The 22519-nt window shown below is 40.7% G+C and overlaps 2 protein-coding genes across 2 annotated transcripts; both read left to right on the top strand.

The window, feature by feature from the left end:
• The first annotated feature begins 1581 nt into the window (after positions 1-1581).
• Positions 1582-15141, top strand: LOC137272236 (uncharacterized). Its single transcript, XM_067804596.1, has 17 exons — positions 1582-1775; positions 2958-3262; positions 3794-3951; positions 4446-4704; positions 4994-5096; positions 5922-6018; positions 6986-7081; positions 7533-7583; positions 7832-7916; positions 8269-8328; positions 9194-9370; positions 9938-10076; positions 10513-10612; positions 11274-11346; positions 12303-12449; positions 14050-14189; positions 14743-15141. Exons 1-17 carry the CDS (start codon positions 1727-1729, stop codon positions 15101-15103), a joined length of 2400 nt encoding a protein of 799 aa, XP_067660697.1. The 5' UTR covers positions 1582-1726; the 3' UTR covers positions 15104-15141.
• A 2249-nt stretch (positions 15142-17390) lies between these two features.
• Positions 17391-21718, top strand: LOC137272235 (uncharacterized). Its single transcript, XM_067804594.1, has 4 exons — positions 17391-17684; positions 18667-18745; positions 19930-20112; positions 21495-21718. Exons 1-4 carry the CDS (start codon positions 17391-17393, stop codon positions 21716-21718), a joined length of 780 nt encoding a protein of 259 aa, XP_067660695.1.
• Positions 21719-22519: the final 801 nt, after the last annotated feature.

The following is a 22519-nucleotide window of genomic DNA, read 5'->3' as shown; positions in this document are numbered from 1 at the left end:
TGCGTATGTCATGTTGTCACTGTCCAATGCTTCTACTCTAATCAAACAGGCGAGTCTAATCCTTGAAATAAGGCCTATACAATGAAGAAAGGAGTCAATGGGCATGTCGGTATCAGTGTTTATAGGTGTAAACGATGAGTATCGGCGATTAATACTAAGGAAGAACCGCCCCGTTTTCCTACAATGCCATTTGTTATAATATGTTTGCCAAACTCTATATACAGGTGCATCGTCATATTTGACTGTTATTTGACGTCATGTTTCTGGACCTAAAAAGGTGAATTAAAAAACAAAAACAAAACCAAAACCAAGAAAGGTTTGCCCATTCCAGCATGTCAGTCAATGGAGAACTTTACATATTCCAAATACTGTTAAAAAAAGACCCCAAAACATCCAAAATCATGACGAATGATATTCTCGCAAGCTCCAGTAAGTCGAATTTGACGATGCAAAAATAACACATCTTTCAGTATATTACATTCTTTGAAGAGGTTCCATTGTTCATGTTTGGCACTAAACGAGTGAATTCAAGTCTAAAAGTCCCCAGATTACTCTGCATACAGGTACACCATGGAATAAACTTACCCATTTAAATTGTTTCCAACAGCAAGGGATATATAGTTATACATAAGGTGATATTTCAGTTATTATAACATTATAACAAATCGTTATTGTATATTACTACTGTACGTTTTCGATTTTTTCTTTCACAAACACTCCTCATTTTATGGCTATATATATCGATGCTATATTCAATAACATTGGTTGAGGTTATGTATGGCTTTTACAATGTCGTAGCTTTGTTTATATGTCATTAAGAGGTAACGGGCAGGTGATTAGCTTTGCGCTCAGCCAGTTTTTTAACCTGACTATTGGGATGTCTGAAAGATGGGAGGATATCTCGATGCCTCGAAATATATTAACTCACTTCACAACAAAGCAGACCAAGCATGCCTCAACACATTAGAGCAGTGTCGCTTCAGCAATATTACACCTGTTCAGGGATGCAAGTGAGAGTATGGACCGTCAAAAAGTGGGGTCTCGGTACACCTGATTAAGTGTTCGTCAGCGATCATGAGTCAGTCAAGTGACTGCCTATTAATTAGTGCTGTTCAAAGATTATGTGTGTTTACACCCCCACCCAAGACATTCTATATTCGATACTACACACTATGTGGTGCGTTTTGGAGCTGCGCTTCGACAAGTGTTTACACACTGTGTTTTAAACAGTGTATAATGTGTGACGAACATTAAAAAACTGACACCTGTTTTATTTTTAAAGTTAGTTGCAATAATCAGAAAACATATTGCTGCTTAATTAAAATCTTTGTTCCTCTATTAACAATACAATATATTTGATGTTTTCTAATAAGAGTGTTTCTGAATCCTATTTGATGTCTTATAATGAAGACTTTATACATATTTCACTATAGTGAAGATGTGTTATGACAATTACATATCATTGTTGTTGACATTATTCATTATCTCGCCCACATGCACTAGACTGACAACTATGACACTTCAGCATTATCACTCCTTATCAAATCCTATCGAGGACTCACTTGTTTGGACCTATTTTGCAATCTCAAACACGTATGCTAATATCACAGGACAAGGGTCACACCGAGCTGCGTTTGTGACATGAGACATCAGCTGGTTTCCTTTTCATCTCACAACACTGATAGAGACAGTTGTGGCCACAAAGCCGCTGTCTAATATTTACAGGATGATCAAGTTAACACTCTTTTTGATTCTTGTGACATTGTATGACAGTGGTAAGTAATTATTTGTTGATACATGATGTGTGCGTTCACTCAGAGCGCGGGAAGGGCAGGTAAAATTGCTTTGACACCATTACTCTCATAAATTCATACTCAAATTGACAAGACAAGGAATCATCGTTCATATCATCATGAATAATGTCATCATGAATAATGTCATCATGAATAATGATGATAATGATATAAAGTGTCAAATGTTAGAAATATATGAGTAAATTCCATATGACTCAATTTTAAGATTTACATGCATGATGTTTAGAACCGCTATTGTAAGATGTATGTCTAGCATGTTAAAAGATATGGCGTACCGTATCTTTGTATAGCATATCAACGCCACACTAAACAGTTGTCCAGCTATGAGAGGACTTTCTGTTTTTAATGGCGCCTGGGCCAGACAATCCAGTGACTGATGCAGTGAGCAAGGACCTGGTTACGACCGCACCTGACCACATGATGCATTACGTGTTCTTTCTCAACCAGTGGAGGATAACTTTGGCGAATAACGTTCTTATTTTTGCAACTGGGAACCGATGACGTGTCAACCAAGTCAGCGAGCTTGACCACCCGATGCCGTTAGTCGCCTCTTACGACAAGCATGGCTTACTGAATATCATTTCTAACCAGGATCTTCACGGGTTGTGTAGCTATCTACATGTGTCGTCACACACATCAGAGACAATGCTTCAGATGGTTTCATGAAACCTGGAACAGTTGGCTTTAAAACTTTAATACGAAGACATCATACCATGCATCGTACACACCGTGTATGCATCGTTCCCGAACGCATGGTGTGTGCCTCACAAATACCGTCATAAAGTGCCTCACTAAGAATACGTAAGTGCTATGGACGCTGGAGGTGCCTCGCGGTCAATACGTTCGCTTAATATACCGAAAGTCTGGGTTCGATTGTCATGGGGATTATAGCAACTGAAATTCATTTCTGCTGTCCCCAGCTACCTTTTGCGAAAAGGGGCGTCAAACCGCTCTAACCTGTGAGTTGACTATGACGACGATCGGTTGGTCAGATTGTGGATTGGCTGACTGGTTGTCCTCGTACCATTACAGAGTGGTAATTGTTGTCATGCTGAAAACAGTGTTATCAGACAAACATTACCAAATACGATGACCACTTTTTGAATAGCTTCGTGTAATCAAATACGATTATCTTTCCTTCAGCTAGCGGCGAAGGATTACGTGTGGAGACATCGGCAACGGGCTACTACAACGTCTATGTGAACGACACCTGGTGGATCAGGGGGTCACAAGCGTTCTTCTTTGTGAATGGGGACAAGTACACCACTGATGGATCTTTTGGCCAAGTTGGAAACTTCACATTAAGAAACTTTGAAAATGACCAAGGAAAGGACTCGATAGGGTTCTGGAAAAGAATCACATACAATTATTATGCAAATGACTTCCCTATACAACTGTCAATCAAGAGTTACGTCGAAGGGGGTGTGCAGGCTGTGCTATTCGGTCAGGTAAACATACTTTATGTGTTCTTAGCACAGGAAGTATTCATATACCGGCTGTGCTGTTAAGTAAGGTAAGTATTCTGTAGGTTTTTTCATCTGACAGTAAGTATATTTAGTATCCTATATTCCATAGGAGGATCAGGAAGGGGGTGCAGGAGATTGCATCCCCGCCCCTCATTTGTCCTGAAAATTTGTTAAATGACCATTGAAAATGAAGTGTGTACCCCACCTTTTCAATAGTGTGAACTCCCTTTCTCGAAACTCTGTATCCGTCCCTGCATTCAAAGCAGTTGTATGTTTTCATGCCATCATGAGCAGTTTTACTTCCTTTGACACACTGTTATAGTATTCTGTTATAAGTGAACCCGGCGTAACACTCATCTCTAAGTCTGTATGTGCTGACATGACAATGACAGTTTTGTCCGCAAGTATATGCCTGATACGATTTGAACACATACAACGTGTTTTCGTACCAGTCATCAAATGAAGTCCTGGATGGTGCATCTAAACTGACACGAATACTATTTCTATTTTTAGAAATTCTTGAAGGACACACCAGGAACAAGGGCACCACAAGATGTGTCTATTATTGGAGGATTCCCAAACTTCGATTACGTCTTTCCATCAGTTGCAAACGTTGGTTATCTCTCCTTTGGAGGAAGCTGGCTTGGAGACGAAGCGAAGACAATGACTAAGTACATATAAAAAAACGTTTGTATAATTATATATGTGCCATTTGCCATGACTTGATAGTTGATCGTCATGAACTATCAATTGATATCTTACGCCCATGTTTCTACAATGGTAGACTTTAGCTTGGATATGAACCCGTCATGATATATAACCTAAATGCTATTCAGATCGGCCGAAGCAGCGGCGTGAAACCAAACTCACTCACTCATAATCTTTAGGGAACCAATTCAATTTATATAATTCCGTCACATTTTCTCGGACTGTACAGGTGTTTGATATAGTTTGCACGAGTGGGATTGGTTTACAACCGTTTAAAGTACTATTTCAGTTATATCACGTCGTGGCACACTCTGTTGCACATGACACCTATTACCCGACATGCTCCCAAATGATGTTTCAGGACTGGAGCCATTCTAGTGATTTAGCAAAAACAGAATTTAAACCTTTGCTCAGTGTAAATGCGTTATGATATATTCCGAGGCTTTTTACTATTCAGGTACGATCCTTCGAATCTAAATGGTACCGGTATAGATATTCGTGATGGATATGAAGGGGGACCAATCTGCATGTTCAGTCCCACCGGAAGTGCGTTAGTTATCTCCCCTTTCAACCAATTTATGTCCGCGTCAACATGGCTGGATAACAGAGCGTTCTACCAGGGAAGTCTTCACTGGGGCATCATGGGAACTGTTGACTTCATCCCTGCTGGGTTTGAATACCAGACAATTATGTATTACAGCGAAGGAATAAACAATGTAAGCATGTGTGTGTTACATAAGCTATACAGCTCGTGTTCAGCAACGTTTCTTATATATATTTTTTTGACGTTGCCTAGTACATCTTTACAGGTTTTCTACTGACTCTTCGTTTGAAAATGTAGACATGTATTTATTTAGTCGGTTATGAGTTTTTACCATTTACGCTATAAATGCATAAAGGTTTCTTCATCACACATTTGTCCACAATCTGAGAAGCCTTTGGTGTGATTCTTTTAATGACAGTAGGACATATATTTACCTTATAAACTGATATAATTATTTGAAGGCGTTTGAAGGCTGGGGCCAACTGATGAGGAAGTGGTATGGAAAAACTGACATGAGAAAAAGTGACTTCACCCTTAACCACCTGGGGTACTGGACAGACGAAGGTGAGTGACCATATCAACATGACCAGGGTTTCTCCACATCGACAATAAAACAGCCCGGACAGTTCAGCCCAGCGTCCAATCATTGAATATTTCGAAAAACTCAATCTGAGTAAATGAGCCAAATATAAAGTTCACAGATGAATAAATATAGGGGAGGGAATGAATGAAGGTATACACAGGGATATTGTGTCTGATGACAATATCACAAACGTCAACAAACAGTCAGCGTAAGGTATACACAGGAATATTGGGTCTGATGACAATATCACTGACGTCAACAAACAGTCGGTGTAAGGTATACACAGGGATATTGTGTCTGATGACAATATCACTGACGTCAACAAACAGTCGGCGTAAGGTATACACAGGGATATTGTGTCTGATGACACCATCACTGATGACAATATCGCTGACGTCAACAAACAGTTGGCGTAACGACGCGAACGTAAAGAGTAAATATTTGTAGTCATGTGGGAATTAGAATCCTTATTTCTCGCACACATAATGTGAAAATACCCCTGTTCACATGATGTAAAAATACCCCTGTTCACATGATGTAAAAATACCCCTGTTCACATAATGCAAAATACCCATGTTCACATGATGTAAAAATACCCCTGTTCACATAATGTAAAATATCCATGTTCACACATTCAGCAACATCGACTGATTACTCTTTTTTTCTTTGTTTCATTTTAGTCACAATATAACATTCAAGAGGATTTCTCTTTCTTGTAAAGTACGTGTCGGGCTTGCGTCCGTGCCTGTGTTTACAGTTGTCTCCCTTTCTACCGCACTTACAGCAAATGTACTGCATTGATACAGGCACGGCATATTACGATGCTCCTGAGGAAGGCAAGGACTATGAAGACACAATACTGGAGCTGAAGGAAAGCCTGGAAGTTAAGAAAGTACCCTACAAGTATGTTATAACTCAACACTTTTAGATTACATGACCACAACCACCCCTGCAACTGTGTTTTGATAACAAATTAATCTAGTCTTGTAATAATTCTACAAACATGATTGAAACCATCAATAGTATGGTTGTAAATGGCGTACAGCTCATCGTTAGGGTCATTTGGCATTAATCATTTTCAACCATCTTCTTTGTAATACCAGGTATTACCTGACTCTAAAGCTGTGGGTTCGAATCCAGGATGGGACACAACCAAAAAAGAGCACTAGAAGTTTTACATGTGTTACATGTGACCGCTTTCTAAATGGCATTGTGTAATGAATATCACTATTGGTGCCAAATGTACGGCGATGCTTTTATAACCTTGTGGTCACTATTAAGTATTATCGGCACTCGCCTTGTTTTGTGGCATCTATTTCGATGGCTTCCTCCCTATAAGCGAGTTGTGCACCTTGTGTGACGTAGATAGAGCTTCTGCCCAAAGACCACAGTCTTTTACACCGAAATGTGTGTCCAGTTCACACAAAGGTATAGAATGGACACAGAAAAATATATATTGTGTCCTGTTGGACGCACAATAACATTCACTGTTCAAATGCCTGACAAGAAATACACAGCTCTTGTAATTAAAGTAATCAAGAAACCTTACAGTACAGACTACATCATTTCATCACTTCACAGGACCTTTGAAATTAGTAAGTGGGTGGTCCGAGCACCCATAATTGTGTTGGTCAAGGTAAAACCCTGAGGTCAATCGTTCGACCCTCCAGTAAATAATGGCACTTGATGTTTCTCAGCCTGACACGTTAAAGGGATACAAGTACTGGTCGCTTCCAGTCAGTGTAACCGGACCTTTCCCCAGTGTTAATCAGAAGTGCGGTTCGTCAGTGTGCCAGCATACGGTCCAAAAATCTTGCCCAAGACCTGTTTGATCTCACCCCCAACTGTCAGATGTCACTAAATGTTTCAGATATATACAGCTGGATGATTGGCTCTATGAGCGCGACGACAACAAAGGCACGATCTCGCTGACACCGCGGAACGACACAATACCTGACGGTCTCACGTAGGTAGCATCTGATGAAATGCCATACTGTTGTAGCAATGTTTGAGAAACTTCAGCCATTTCCAGAGTCTTGAAATGCATTAAGTTTTCAAGTTGATATGTAAGTTCGTAAAAATGTCTATAGACATAGTCGTGCATGTGCTCGCGCGTGCTCGCGCGCGTACATCTGTATGTGATGTGTGTAAGTGCGTGCGTGCGTGCGTGCGTGCGTGCGTGCGGTAAGCCAAGACTATTCAGACCAGAAGTTGACAGATAGTTCGGACAGGAAAATTAGTATACAATTGCCTTCATAGCAAGCGTATATGGTCAATGTGAGGTTATATTATGAACAGACATAATTATAGGACAAACTTGCAATTTCGGGTCCACTCGGTCTTGACCTGTTATCTAAAGACAGTAACGAACTGCCACTGTTTGTAAACATTCATTGATACACACTTACCTTTTGTAGGTTTCTGCACGATAAAACAGGATTAGCCATTGTTCTTCAGAACGGGTTTTGGTAAGTAGTAAAGAGATACAACATTAATGTCTAACCGCATGGACAGATAGCTAGTGCTTTGATAAATAAGCTTAAGGGGTTTTTTTAATTGATTTTGCAGTAATTCAAGACATATTTGTTCTCACGAGTATAAATGTTTTTGTCAGTGAATACTTTCTTGATTTTCACTGGGAACGTATGAAATAGATATGAACTATCACTTTTTATTGTTGTATTTTATACTGACGTAAGCTGCGGTAATTTTACAGGTCAAACGAAACGTCATATGCAGAACAAAATGGCGGCAATTTCTCCTTCTTGATTAGCGGTTCTTCTGCTATTCCCCTTGGAGGCGTAAGTCCCAACTGTTAATCTGGATAGAAAGTTTCAATAATGCGTTCAAAAGATCAGTATGTTCTTTAGTTTATGTAAGATGGATGATTCTGAAAATAAATCCCTCAACATACCTTCATATCCTAAAACATGAGGTATGACTTGTGAGTGAGTGAGTTTTACATCACTTTTAGGAATATTCCAGTAGTCATCCTCGACTGGATAATAATACCCGTAATTAATTATTGGACATCATAAGTAATGTCACCTACGTTGTTTTATGGCGGTTAAACACACACGTGTGGTGTCACAATTGTGCTTTATTTATGTAAGTTTTCAAGCCAGGGAATCATGACTGTTATTGGAATTTCAGGACTTTTGGGATTACCTCTTCTCTAAAGCCAAGGACTGGGGTCTGAAAGTATACCAACAGGTACATATTCTTTATGGCATCACGTTGCATATATTAAAGAGTGAGTGAGTTGGGTTTTACGATGCTTTTTGCGATATTCTAGCAATATCAGCGGTGGACACCAGGAATGGACTTCACACATTGTAACCACATTGGAATCGAACCTAAATCTTCTGCGCGACGAGTGAACGCTTTAACAACTAGGCTACTCCAAGGCCCCATATACTGAAGAGTATGTTTCTACAAGTCTCAAGGCTCAATTTGCATCAAAGCTAGTTGTATGATGGAGGAAATCCCAGAGTAATTGAGGTTTACCACGTTTGTGAAATCCAAGAGCAGGGTTATCGTGTTCACAGAAACCTTATCGAGCGTAGAACATAGGTCCGGGGCACTCCGAAGGAACAAAATTTTATCCTCATATGTAGTAAGGAGTCAAAGTATCCAATGTTACCTTACCTTCCCAGAATATCCAGTATATAGAAAGTACAGTATGTGGTCTTATGTGGGCGCGAAAGTTCTAAAATGACCTTTAGGGGCTCTGAAAGCTGTGAGCGGTGATGTCCCCAAAATACTAAAGATACGCATACACAAGCCGTTATGCAAAGTGACCACATCGTGTCATCCGGTGTACCACGCAACCGCCAAATGGTACTTACAGAAGGATGCGCAGGAACCAAGCTTTCGCTTCGAGACAACGGAACGTTCATCCGAACGTCATTGACTGTACAGGTCTCTAACCTTTACTCCAGCGTCTCTCACCATTTTATCTTTGAATATTAGATGGCCGTTTGATTACCTCCTTTGTTCCACGTTTGACACATATGCCTTTCTGTATGGATTACAAGCTTAGATTCATGAGGGGTGGTCAAATCTGGTCTGTTTTCAGGACCGGATGAAAGAACAAGCGCTGTTGATCAACGAGTTCCAGACAAACCTGACACTGGGCAGACAGTGGTTGATGGACATGGGTCTGGCTGCTCAGAGGAATGGCATTACTATTCAGTACAGCGGAGCCCTCCCCAGGCACGCTCTACAGTCTCTGGAAATACCCGCTGTCACCCAGGTGTGTACTGACAACAGTCGGATCCGGTCGGCTTCGATGCCGACCACTGTATCGGGTTCTGTTTCAGACACGCTTGACAATAATTAAGCCTAAGTTATGTGTTGATGAATATATGTTCCAGAGTCCTATTCCAAAAATGCATCGTTAAGCTGGTCGTAACTAACATATTACAGTACTTTAGACTATCGTAATATTGGCTGTCGTAACATAGAGCGGTCGTGATGTAAACATTTCCTGAGAAACGGCATGGACATGTCTGTGGCATATCATTCATTTATAGACACTGCATATTTTCATTAATCTTGATGACATGTGTAGAGTGAGTGAGCTGGTTTTCAATGTTGCTTGAAACAGTATTTCAGTTATGTCATGGGGTGTCCGCTGAAGATGAGGAGAAAAGACCTGCTGGTAGTCGCCGTCTCCAATTGCTTAACACTGGAATATACTAGTGTATATACAGGTTGTTTTTGAATCTGAGATCCTAGCACAGATATCCGACGCAGCTCTGAAAAAGACTTACGCTATAAAGTCATGTGACTTTGACTGACATTTTAATGTTTGTTCCAGGCGAGAGTCAGTCAGGATTTTGGGAAGAGCAAGGATCAGTGGAAGATAGGAATAACCTCGATATTTGCAAATGCTCTTGGACTTGCACCTTTCAAGGACAGCTTCATCACAACATTCGATGCCTTTACGAACTCATCTGGTAAGGGTAGAATTTGGACTAATTCTGAGTACTCGTCTTTCCAAGAGGTAACCAGATTCGAGTTGCCTTTGAACGTTTGATATCCTTAAACATCATGTATTTTTGTGAAGAAAGAGATACATTCAGTCGATCTCGTTTAAGTGTACGATACGAACATGCATTGGTCTGAACAAAGCAGTATACGGAGCTGGCAAACGTAATCACACAAACGCCATATCAGCTCCATCACCATGAAACTATTTCGGTCATTTCATCAACCACCAAACATCGGTGTTGCTTTTCTTTCGAAACAATGTATCTTCGCAGAGCTGGATCACGCAGTCTCGTTGAACATAACAAAATCCCCATGTAATGCAGCATCCCCTCACTATTCCAAACATATATCCCAAAGCAATATTGTATATTGCTAACTATGATGTGACGTGGCTTCTTGAAGATACACGCATGAAGCTGGAGTCTATCGTGGCCACATTGAGTACAGGGGGTGTCGGACTGGGAGACAAGATCAACATGTCGGACTACAACGCACCCAGAAGGTAATGAGTGAGTGAGTGAGTGAGTGAGTTTAGTTTAGTCTTACGCCGCACTCACCACTATTCCGGCTATATGGCGGCTGTGTGTAAAGGTAAAGCGCCTTGCTGTTATAAATGGAATAGAACATTCAAACCTTACAACATTGTCGTAGTATCTGGGGACGGAAGGATAACCGGTGAAAGCGGCCGCTCGTCACGCCAAAGGACCGGCTTCTATTCCAAAAATGGGTACAGTATGTAAAGGCCTTTTCTGGTGTTCCATGCCGTGATAATGCTGAAACAATGCAAACGTGGCATGATATCTTAAACAAGACTGTATTGAAGTATTAGTGTTAGCAATAGTACTTGTCCAGCAATATTAGTAAGAGAGTATATTTCTTTTAGAAATATTCTAGCAATATCACGGCTCTGGACTCAAGAAATCGGCTAAATGCTCATACGATGAAGGCAACCTGTGTCATCAGCGTGACGAAACGCTTTAAGGTGACCCGTCGCCACCCAGTAACATTAAGGCTGGGAGTAATAAATATGTTAACTTGTTAAATACTTAATACCTTTATGTGTTTACCAACTTGTGAATGCTTTTCAAGAATTTTGGTAAAACAACCTCGCTATGTACACTTGTATTTCTATAGTGGTCATTTTCCCCGTTGTTTTTGACCAGCTGCTGCAACGCTGATGGTCTGATTCTTGGTCCATCAAAACCAGCCACGGCCATAGATGCTCAGATCATGGAGGTAGGCATCACACTGTATTCGTTGTGTGTTAACTGTTTACTGCCACTGAGCAATGTGTGACGTAGGTGTGTACATACTAGCGAGTAGAGTGCACCATCCGTCATATAGTTTGAACAACGATCAAAGTGGCCGGGCATGGGTATCAACGAACTTTGAACGCCGCTTCAAACGGTATTGCTGTCATGTTAGGGTCTGGTGAATATCGCGCAGGACACAAAATGACGCAGGTTTGTGTTCTATGAACATGGTGCTGACTGATCTTATTATATTGGCACTTTCAGAACCGACGCATTGGCGCTATCACACCGGGGCCTAGATTTTCGTAGCTCTCTTAGCGCTAAGATAGTCGTACGTGTCATCAATTAACATTACCTAGCCTATCTTAGCGCTAAGAGAGTTAAAACATCTAGGCCCTGGACTAAACAGTGCTGATTGACCCCGACGTAATGGCGCTAACATACCTGGACTTAATACTGTTGACAGACCAGATCCAGATTTGATAGTGCTGACAGACCAGACGCAGGTTTAATAGTGCTGGCAGACCCCGACGTACTGGCGCCAACAGGCCCGGATTTGATAGCACTGACAGACCATACCTAGATTTAATCGTGCTGACAGACCAGGGACAGATTTAATCGTGCTGACAGACCAGGGACAGATTTAATCGTGCTGACAGACCAGGGACAGATTTAATCGTGCTGACCCTGACATAATAGCACTTGGTCTTGATACTAAAAGACCTTTAAATATAAACGGGTCGAATCGGGATTCGAACCCACCATTATAGACTCTTAAGAGGATAACCTTTAGTGGGGAACTTTGGTAACTACCTTAATTATCATCATACATCTCGGCGATTAGAGCTAGGTGAAGGCCTGTTATTAAGTAATTATGTTTGCCTATTCCGTGTACATGATTAAACATGTATCATGCAGTGTATGTGTGTCCACCCACAGGGGGCCTTCAATACCAGCACCGGACCCAAGGGGGAGGTCTGGACGACCTACAGCGTGATCGGCAAATACACATTTGGAATCGTCTTCGCTTCCCTGGAAGGCCGTCACAACTACACAATGACAATATCGGATCAGTTCGGACCGGATGTAATACTCATTTTCTTTCCCCCTGACGTTATCACATTCACAGTAACAGATTAAGAACGTTTCATTGTTTGATATTGTCTCTGATCGGATGTATACTCTTCAAAACAAAAATGAAACTTGACGTAGGACAATTTGAATTTTAAGAAAATATTTGATACAAACCAGTCCATGCTGAATCTCAAAAATATTTGGCAATGGTTGCCGACGTCAAAACGTTTGAAAAAAGAAACGTTGAAAAAAAACGTAACGTTACACTCACGTCTGTAGTGAATCGCACGCCACGCGCATCATGAAATTATGTATCACCTTGACCTGAAGTCTATGACTGTAGGTTTTGAAAGACCACAGCCATGGTTCTTCACATGGATTACTTTAAGCCACTGTAGACGACAAGGGAATGAAAATACCGAAGTTCAACGACACGACGCCATCGTCCGCTTACAAGGACGGCAAGAATTGGCATGGAACTTCAGCGTGTCCACACCTATGGACCCGTGACAACAATACTGGGAGTATTAATGAGTGAGGTCGACCTAGAGTTACCACCGCACCCTAAGATCACTACATGCAGTTGAGACATCTTCGTTCAAACACCACGGTCGCATTATCCACAACAATCCAAATTCCTACAATCTCCGAATCTCCGACCAGACAGTGCGCACTTGGCTATGGGAAGTCAAATTGTTTGTCAGAAGACCAGTTCAACGTCGCGTCGTTCCCATTATCAGTGTCAGTGGTTGATCTTGGAGCATGACCATTCTCGACCTCACTCCGTTCTGCAAAGCAATGTCCAGGTATTACCTTGGCCTTCTCGATCATACGATTTGTCTCCCATTAAACGTCTATGGGACACTCCTGATCGAAGCTTGCGCCAGCGAAATCCGCGACCTCAAACAGTACAAGAACGAACTGCACACAGCACTTAAGAAAAAGTATCAAAACATTCCCACCATTCGGCATCTTTCTTCTGTGGGTCACCGCTTCCAAGTTGTTATTGACGCTCATGTGGTCACACCAGATACTACTGTCATTTTACTCTGGCTAAATAGCTTTAACAGGCCTCTGTAGTTTCACTTTCTCGATAATCATGTTTCGGAAATTTGTAAAGCGATTGTTTCACTGTACTTGTGCAATGACGTCATCTTGAAATCAGTTATATGCACTCAGTAAATACTCCAAAAGAACATGTCGCATTTCTTTGTCTTCTGGAAGAGTATACACCTTTTGTCTCACTGAAATCCAGAAATATATCTTGAGAGAAGCTGTATTTCAAATATCTCAAAGTGTGGCGAACAGGTGCCTGATTACTGATGTACCCCTATGCAGTAATAGGTCACTCTCATCAACCACAGTCGTTTATAGACTTTAGGTTTCGGTTTAGTTTCAGTGTTCGAAATGGACCAAATATTCTGAATATAAATGTATTGTTTGTGGCATACGGTCGCATTCACTGATATTTCAAACTGGAGACTATGTCTTAATGCCATTTCTTGTGTCCCACGTCATGATATAGCTCGACCATTGCTAAAAGTGGCGTAAATCCAAGCTCACTCAAGAATCCTTTTTTGGAATTCCTTAACCACAACATTAATTGTTTCAGTTTCCAGACAGCAAGTTGTACAACCTTAGGGTTCCTCAAGTCCTCATCAACGTCCACAAAGGGTTCAAACTCTTCCTCTGCTGTTCATATTTACCCCCGTTTTACACCAATTTCTACACCTCACCAGTCATAACTGTCGGGTGAGATATTTACATTGTATCATACTGTGACTGAAAGAAAGCGCCTTAATTCATTGATTCTTACACATAACACAACTTACTAGCTAGGATGACCATCTTGTCTGGACCAAACAGTGATTTATGTTATGAGAATTGATCTACGCATACGATGACATGCATCAACAAGGCACTGTGTGTGTGGTAAAACTGTTCCAAAGTCATGCTTTGAAAAGACCATAAAGAGACCCTAGTTTAGATAACGGTTTTGACATAGTGTGATGTTTTTCGTTTAACGCCCAACTGAGCAATATGTGATGACAGTCTGTAAATAATCGAGTCTGGACCACACAATACGGTGACTACACGTGTCAGCGAAGGCTGACCAGCTGATTCGGTTAGTTGACTCTTACAAAAAGTATGGGTCCTTGAAGACCAATGGTAACAGGTGTCTTCACAGTATTTTCCCAATACACAACATTATCATATACCAGTGAAATATACCTTTTACTATACTTTATTAGCTGAAAAGTCAGTTTGATGCTGAATCATATAGTGTCGTCCTTGACCCTTGCAGTGCCAAGAAAACCGAGGTCATCATCCTTGGAGAATTGTGGAAGCACGTGCCTGTGTCGCCAAAACGTGTGAAGAGCATTAATGTCACTGCCGATGCCGTGTCTGTAACCCTGGTCGGCGTTCCTGGTGAACGCCTTGAGTTCTTTTACTCTGTCGACGAGGAGTGGCGATACATAGATTGGACATTTGACCATACAAAGCAAGGTGTTCTTTCCCTGAACGTGACCTCGAATGCTATACCAATCACGACTCCAGCACGACACCTGACTACTCCGTCTGGTTCTGCAATGGTAACATGCCAGGTGGCATATCTGGCGTTGTTCAGCATCATGGTTACCGTGAGGTCATATGCCGCTTTGTAACACAATAAAAACATGTACGTTCCTTTTTTCTCCATGTTGTTATCTTTCGGTATTATTATTTCTTTTTTACTTTGCTCGTGAGAGTAAGTCAATATTTCTTATAACGTTTTTCACGCACTTTTACTGTCGTCAAGCTCCAAAATAATAATTACGACCGTACTCAACAATAACCCAGCTATATGAAGACGGTCTGTAAATATTAGAGTCTGGACCAGACAATCCAGTGAACGGCATAGTGAGCACCGATCTACGCAATTGGGATATGAGCCTGACCATCCTATCCCGTGAGTGGCATGTTACGACAAACATGGATTACTGAAGATCTTCACGGTCCCCATGCAGTGTAACAGTACTTACACCAACACATGTAGCCTACACAAATGAGAGTTCATTCAAAAAGTGCATGAAGAGTACCATAATGAGGCAGGGGTCAGGGGACATGTCACCAATAGCCAGTGAGACCATCCTGGTCAATCAATGATGCCAACACACGTCCCCTCCAGAATGTCTTCGGCCGCTGGCCATACCGATCGCCCTGTCTGGTTGTGCATGGGTAAGTCCTGGCATATTCGTGGTTGGTTTTTGGTTACTGCATGCTTGCTCTTTTCAGTATCGGTATTTGTGCCCAAAGCATACAGTGCATTGGGACCAAAGTTCACAAATTACGTCTTTCACGTTTTGAAAAGCGCACGAATAGTACGAAGTTGTCGGACCGTTTTGGCGAATGTTGTGTACTTGGGTTCAAACCTGTACCAGCCCTAGTTTTGCACACAATTATTGATATTGATAATTGGTTTCTCGTTTAGTAATCTCTAAATACTTTGAAACAATACACATAACATGAGGTGCTTCACAATGGGAACACAGTAGTCTACCTGTCCTCATGTAGGACATTGTCTTGGATGACCACAGGCTGCGTCAGAATAGACTTGCTTTTATTTGCCTTTTCTTTCTCTGATTGTGCCCTCTAGCACAACATGGGACACCAGTGTAGCCAGTGGGAACGATGTTGATCAGTCAAAGTCAAAAGTGTTTACTGTATTTAGTCCCACACGCAAATATTCATCTGTAAATATTGTACAATATATAGATAATATACAATACACATAATGGAGAGAACAAAATGACAGGTAATTGTAAAATTTCGTTTCCACGTTTTAAATTGTCATATAGTGCCATCTTGGAAGCGATTTGACCCCAGGTAGCAGTAAGTGCTGATCTCAGTATTTTCGGCTCTTTATATATTCATATGTATATTTTCTACTGATTGTCGACAGTAGATAGTAGCCAGAGTTTGTGGGATTTACACAAATTCGTGTTCTTCAACACGTAAATTATATCGTCATACATTCTGGATGGGATGGTGACCTTCTGGAAAAATGAAACTATTGGCGGTTTTTGAAATTTTGTGAAACTTACCTTTCTTTTAAAAATTTAAACGATTTTCCTGTTTGCCATATTCGCTAATAAGTAGTATTTGTGGTGTATATCAATTTTGGAAACGCCAAGCATCAAAGCTATGTCAAGCACTCTAAACACCAGACAGTTCCGCGGCTGCTCATACGTTTTGTCGACACGTCAATCTTTTGAGTTTCTTGAAACGACAGTCAACAATTCGTCTTTGGTTGTCTTCATGCAGTTGGTCCCTTAAGGACATTTGATGATTAGAAAAAACACGTGTTTGTATGTTTTATATTTCGTCTCTGTATAATTGATGTTAAGGCTAATGGTTTCCTCTGGACATTCAATAGGAGAACATCTTTAACAGCTTTAACGAGAATGGTGTTTTCTGTAGTAACCGTGTTTTTATGTGAGCGGAGTGTTCACAATCGAAACATTGGTAGATTAACCTGGAAACAGTCCTCTTGATGTCTGATGTATAGTCCAGAATATCCTGCGTCTTTCCAACAAAAGCAAATCACAAGAATACAACGCTTCGTGGTAACACGTCGCCTGTGAGTTGTATAGAGACTTTGCTTGCTGCTTCTAGCATGGCTTGTACGTACTTCATTGTACAGTTGTTTATCTCCAAAGAGACGATGGAAGGTGTGAATCGGAAGTGTATAATACTGGGAAAGATAATTGTCAGTTGTCAACAGAGCAATCGATTCGGATTTATTTACTCATAAAAGCTTTTCTTATAACAACGTAGAAAGTATTGATCGTAAGTAGTGTCAAGAAATGTTGATTCGCGTAACGCTTTGTCCACTAATGCTGAATTGATAACCGTAACGTATCGAGTTAATTTACACTGGTGGCCCCAAGTCGTGTTTGGCGGTCAGTAGCAATGAATTCGTCATTTGTTGTTACCCTCTTGGCATTTCTGATACCAAATTCCCAAGCAGTCTGTAACCCAGCAAATCAGACTGGGAAATTCCTAGGGGATACTTCACGATTTCAAGAAATCCCCAAATCTGACTTGTATCGCTGCATCAGTGACTGTCTCCGCTCCGGTATATGTAAAGCGTTTGATTTCGGACTCGTGAACAGAATCTGTTCCCTGTACATGGAATCTACTGACGTGCTGTCTGTTGAAAGTAACCCGGACTTTACATACGGTGATATTGACCAGTGGTCAAAGGTAGGTTGTCATCATGTTGTTACAGTGTTGAGTTGCCAAATGTTACAGAACATGCAGTATGTTTCGTATAATGTGTAGTTATGATGCCTACAAAGGATCATGAATCTCCATTGCTGACACATCACAGGAGTGCAGTTGCTGATGTAACTCTATAGCTAGTTACTGTACTTCTAATTATCGCTGATCTAGTGCAACGAATCTCGATATCTATACCCTGGATACCCCATGAATTTACTATCTCCCGTGGCTTGCTTTTTTCCAATCAGGTGTCTACACTGAGAGTTTGAGCTTTCCAATCACGACTCACTTTTTTAAGTTATCTAACGGATGAAACTTCACAACACATATAATGGAGAGGTACTCTGAAACAGGTAGAAGGAGTTCTTACATGTTTTGTAAATGCTTCGTAGATGTCAGTTTGTCTCAATGATCCCCCACCCCTCCCCCCGCCCCCCACAAATCCCCGAAACCTTCGCAGCAGCAACCGCTATATTTGTTGACACCGGTAAGCTCGGTTGTAACGGTTTGCTGATTGGCTACTGTGAGAATGCGGAGCCAGCAAAATTATCTGACCGTAGATGCGTCCAGGGTATAATGGAGACCTGTGGGAACGTATACGATGTATCGAGAATGTGCGTAACGTTAAGGCCATGTGTGTAACTGTGTAACGCTGTTCTTGTTTCACATGAGCTCAATAGCTTCGTCAAACTTAGTGGACAACATTCAACCCCAGTGCTCCAAATCATTTTCCTGTAAGTGAACCAGGGCGGAGAGGTATCCAAGAGGTCAAGCGTTCTCTTTCACCCACCAGATATTCGTCTTCAAAACGCCTTCTGTAAAAAGTTAAACATTGGACAAGACGACCGAAGTGGTCACGGTTTCGGTGCATGTTTTTTAAACCGTGAAATCGGTCTGTAACTGTCAGCATTTGTGATAAGCAACAGTGTCGTGAGTCACGTTTATTATCTGCTTTGTTTTTCAGACATCAGGTTTGTGCACGGGTCATACATGCTCCAAGTTCCAACATTGCTGTAATGGACGAAACGGACAATCAAGATGTGGTAGGTTAATGTCTTTAAGATACACCGCTTATTGGCTTCAAAGTTGGCTCTAACAACGCTGTATTGGACGAAATGGACAATCAAGATGTGGTAGGTTAATGTCTTAAAGACACACCGCTTATTGGTTTCAAAGTTAGCTCCAACAACGCTGTATTGGACGAAATGGACAATCAAGATGTGGTAGGTTAATGTCTTAAAGACGCACCGCTTATTGGCTTCAAAGTTGGCTCTCTGCCAACTCAGACATATAACCTGACCGACTAACGCTGCCATGACAGGTGACAAGGCTACCACATGTACAGACAGCAGAGATATACCTACAAACACCGTCTGAGGCCATTTCTCAACACTGATTTGTTACATGTGATCTTTGAAGATTGCGAAATACCAGTGAACAATTCATCCCGAACAAACAGGAGCGGTAGTTAGTGAGTTTCATTGTAAAATATATCTCCACAATGCAAGTATTTTCGGATGAATGATTGTTTAAGATTTCAAAGTTTGACATTTAATCAAGCCATGTCAATTGACCTCACTACCAAATGTATTGAACTACGAGCTATTCATGACTGATTCCTTGTATACCATCCGTGCATGCATGCACTCATGAGGATTTGTCGAAAATTGATGTCCCTTTTACTCACATGGACATAAAACGTAAAAGGTTGGGTTTAGGTCATGCCCTACGTCTCGGAAAGGCTCATGACAGATGAAAACGTGCAAAACGTAGCTCACGCCTGTCGTAAGAGGCGACAAATGGGAACGGGAGAAGGCTCCCTGACGTGGCTGACACATGTTCACTGCATGACTATTGCGCACACCGATGCTCATGCTGTTGATGAATGGATCGTTTGGTCCAGACTAGATTATTTAGAGACCACCGCCATAAAGCTGGAATATTGCTGAGTGTGGAGCAACCTCTGGAACAATATCGGGTACCACGACTTGAGGAAACTGATTTTAGGGGAAATCCTTGGTAAAAAAGCACCGGAAAAAAGTAGTCCTGAAAAAGTCCTATTGTAATAAAAAAAATACCTATTCAGTCACCAGCTTTGAGGTCAAAGAGTTTAGAGGTGACGATCATGACTCAAACATCATTCTGAGTTGACATAATTAATATAACAGAGCTTGTGTTTAAGATTATACAATCTTTCTGAGAGTGTATCTTTAATTAATTTCCACAGAAGTTTTGGAAATATGTACGTTGCTGTCTGGAAGACCTACAAAGTACTGTCTGGACTTGGTAAACCATGACGTCCACGGTGTCGCAGAAGCCCGCAGAGTCTGTAGTCAAAGAGGAAAACAGCTTGCAATACTGGACTCTGTGAAGAGAAATAATCTCTACAAGACCTACCTAAAGATTCATGGTGAGTCTTTGTACAAATATAAACTTTGCATGTCGTGAACTAACGCCCACAACATACCCCTGCAGCAGGCCGTGCATCTTTCAAGGCATATAGGTCCATTTTGACTGTCAGTCTTAAGATGTTTTTCCATCAGTTAGTTACCTTGCTGAAATATGTGTTTCATTTAATCTATACACGCCGTTAAATGTCTTGAAATAAAGAAATCAGCATCAAGACAACTTTGAAGGTTCGTATGAAACAGATGTTTGATAGGCATCTATGAGTTGGCAGGGTAATACAAAACACTTGTTATGGATGTGCAACTTTTTATTATTTACACACAACGTTCCTGGGTTAATACAATTAAATTAATGGAAGCTATCCACATCACAGTTGCCTATTATTGTACATCACTAACTTTTATCACTGTATTCTAAAATACGGGCTCCGTCTATGGTCATCCACTCTATGTAAACATGTTCTACAAACATTATGTATGCTCTATTTTAACTTAACTTCCTCACTAACCTGTGGTAGAAATAACGCTATGGCTTCCTGCACATACTCTATATACCATAACTCTATGGCCTCCTGTACATACACTATATATACCACAACTCTATGGCTTCCTGTGCATACTATATATACCACAACTCTATGGCTTCCTGCACACAGTATATATGTCATAACTCTATGCCCCCCTGTACATACTATATATACCACAACTCTATGGCCCCCTATACATACTATATACACCACAACTCTATGACTTCCTGTACATACTATATATACCACAACTCTATGGCCCCCTATACATACTATATACACCACAACTCTATGGCCTCCTGTACACACTATATATACCACAATTCTATGGCTTCCTGTACATACTATATATACCAAAACTTTGAAAGCTACTTCTGCTGCATAGGGTACATGGTCATCTTGTCAGTACAGAACTGCTGCCAGTGTATAGGAGTTATATGAATGGCACGTGTATACAGATACATTTATATCTGATCCAGATCTCGTTATATTTGTTCTTAATACAAATATACATATGAACATATAAACACTTTCACATGGAATGTTTACCCCGGGAGCAGCAGTTCACACGTATGCAAATTAGTTTGTTTTGAAGACCCTGAATCAAATACATCCAGTTCAGAATTTATTAAGATTATTTACGAACTGTTTTGCTTTGTGACATATGATTATTGCAGAAGCCAGAGTAAGTCTAGTATTGGGATTGTATAGAGGAGTTTGCTGACGGAGGACTATGCAAGTCTAAAGGCAAGGAACGTGACTGATAGTACTCCTAACTAAATCCTCACTAGGAATATAACAATATATTCAACTGGAAAACGAGAAATGCTGAATACAGTGGAGTTATAACATTGCAGGAGATTCCGCTGAGATATCAGCGTATATTGATGGCACGGATGAAGAAGAAGAAGGGGCGTGGATCTGGGGTAATGGCAAGTTGTTCGGGTTCAACGACTGGCAGATAGATAAGCCTAACAACTATGGCGACAAGGAACACTGTCTTGTTGCTGCCGGTAAAGGGTGGAATGACGTCGGTTGTAACGATAGTTACGGATACACATTGTGCGAAATCACGTACTGAGCTGTGGAAAGGATTTTACATCGTATTATTTCACTGTTACATTTTACTTTTACGTTTTTCATTTCAAATTTACATTTTGCTTTCCGATTATTGCATTTTACTTTCTAACTTTGCGATATTACATTTTGCTTTCTAATCTTAAACTGTTACATTTTACTTTGGAATTGTTGAATGTTACGTTTTACTTTCTAATTATTTACTGTTACCCTTTACTTTCTAATGGTTCTCGTCTGTATTTTACATTGTACCTTTTCACTATTACATTTTACTTCTTAATATTATTCTGATGCTGTTTACTTTCCAACTTTACATTGTTACATTTATCTTTCAAATTTTTCAACATTATTATTTTACTTTTTTTATTTTTTACTGTAGCATTTTACTTTCCAATGCTTCGCTGATACTGTTTATTTTCTAATTATTTACCGTTACATCTTACCTTCTAATGTTTCACTGTTGCATTTTACTTCCTAATGTTTCATTGAGGCAGTTTACTGTCTAGGTTTTCAGTGTTACATTTATCTTTCTAATTATTACACTGTAACTCCCCACGAGGAGCAGGATGCGCAGAGACCGAGGGTGCCAAATGCAGCAAACTGAATATTGTATTTTATGCATGGCAATGTGTCTAGTGTAGGGGTGTGTTATTATGTAAATATTAGCAAATGTATTTTAATTTGTATTTTAATCACTAAGCCTAGTTTCTGCTTAACCACTCAATCTTACCTGTTTCATCTTTGCGCTTGCTTACCCTATTGTCTTACCCCGGCCCCCTTTTATTCATAATCTATTCCCTCATGC

The sequence above is a fragment of the Haliotis asinina genome, chromosome 2 (assembly GCF_037392515.1).
Source record: "Haliotis asinina isolate JCU_RB_2024 chromosome 2, JCU_Hal_asi_v2, whole genome shotgun sequence".
Taxonomy (NCBI): domain Eukaryota; kingdom Metazoa; phylum Mollusca; class Gastropoda; order Lepetellida; family Haliotidae; genus Haliotis; species Haliotis asinina.
Note: the sequence above shows the minus strand (reverse complement) of the source record. Positions and strands in the feature narration are given on the sequence as shown.

Coding starts and splice junctions, on each gene's coding strand:
- LOC137272236 (XM_067804596.1), top strand. CDS start 1,727: ATGATCAAGTTAACACTCTTTTTGATTCTTGTGACATTGTATGACAGT. Junction 10,077..10,512: donor TGCCTTTACGAACTCATCTG/GTAAGGGTAGAA, acceptor GGCTTCTTGAAG/ATACACGCATGAAGCTGGAG. Junction 10,613..11,273: donor GACTACAACGCACCCAGAAG/GTAATGAGTGAG, acceptor GTTTTTGACCAG/CTGCTGCAACGCTGATGGTC.
- LOC137272235 (XM_067804594.1), top strand. CDS start 17,391: ATGAATTCGTCATTTGTTGTTACCCTCTTGGCATTTCTGATACCAAAT. Junction 18,746..19,929: donor AAACGGACAATCAAGATGTG/GTAGGTTAATGT, acceptor TAATTTCCACAG/AAGTTTTGGAAATATGTACG. Junction 20,113..21,494: donor GACCTACCTAAAGATTCATG/GTGAGTCTTTGT, acceptor ATAACATTGCAG/GAGATTCCGCTGAGATATCA.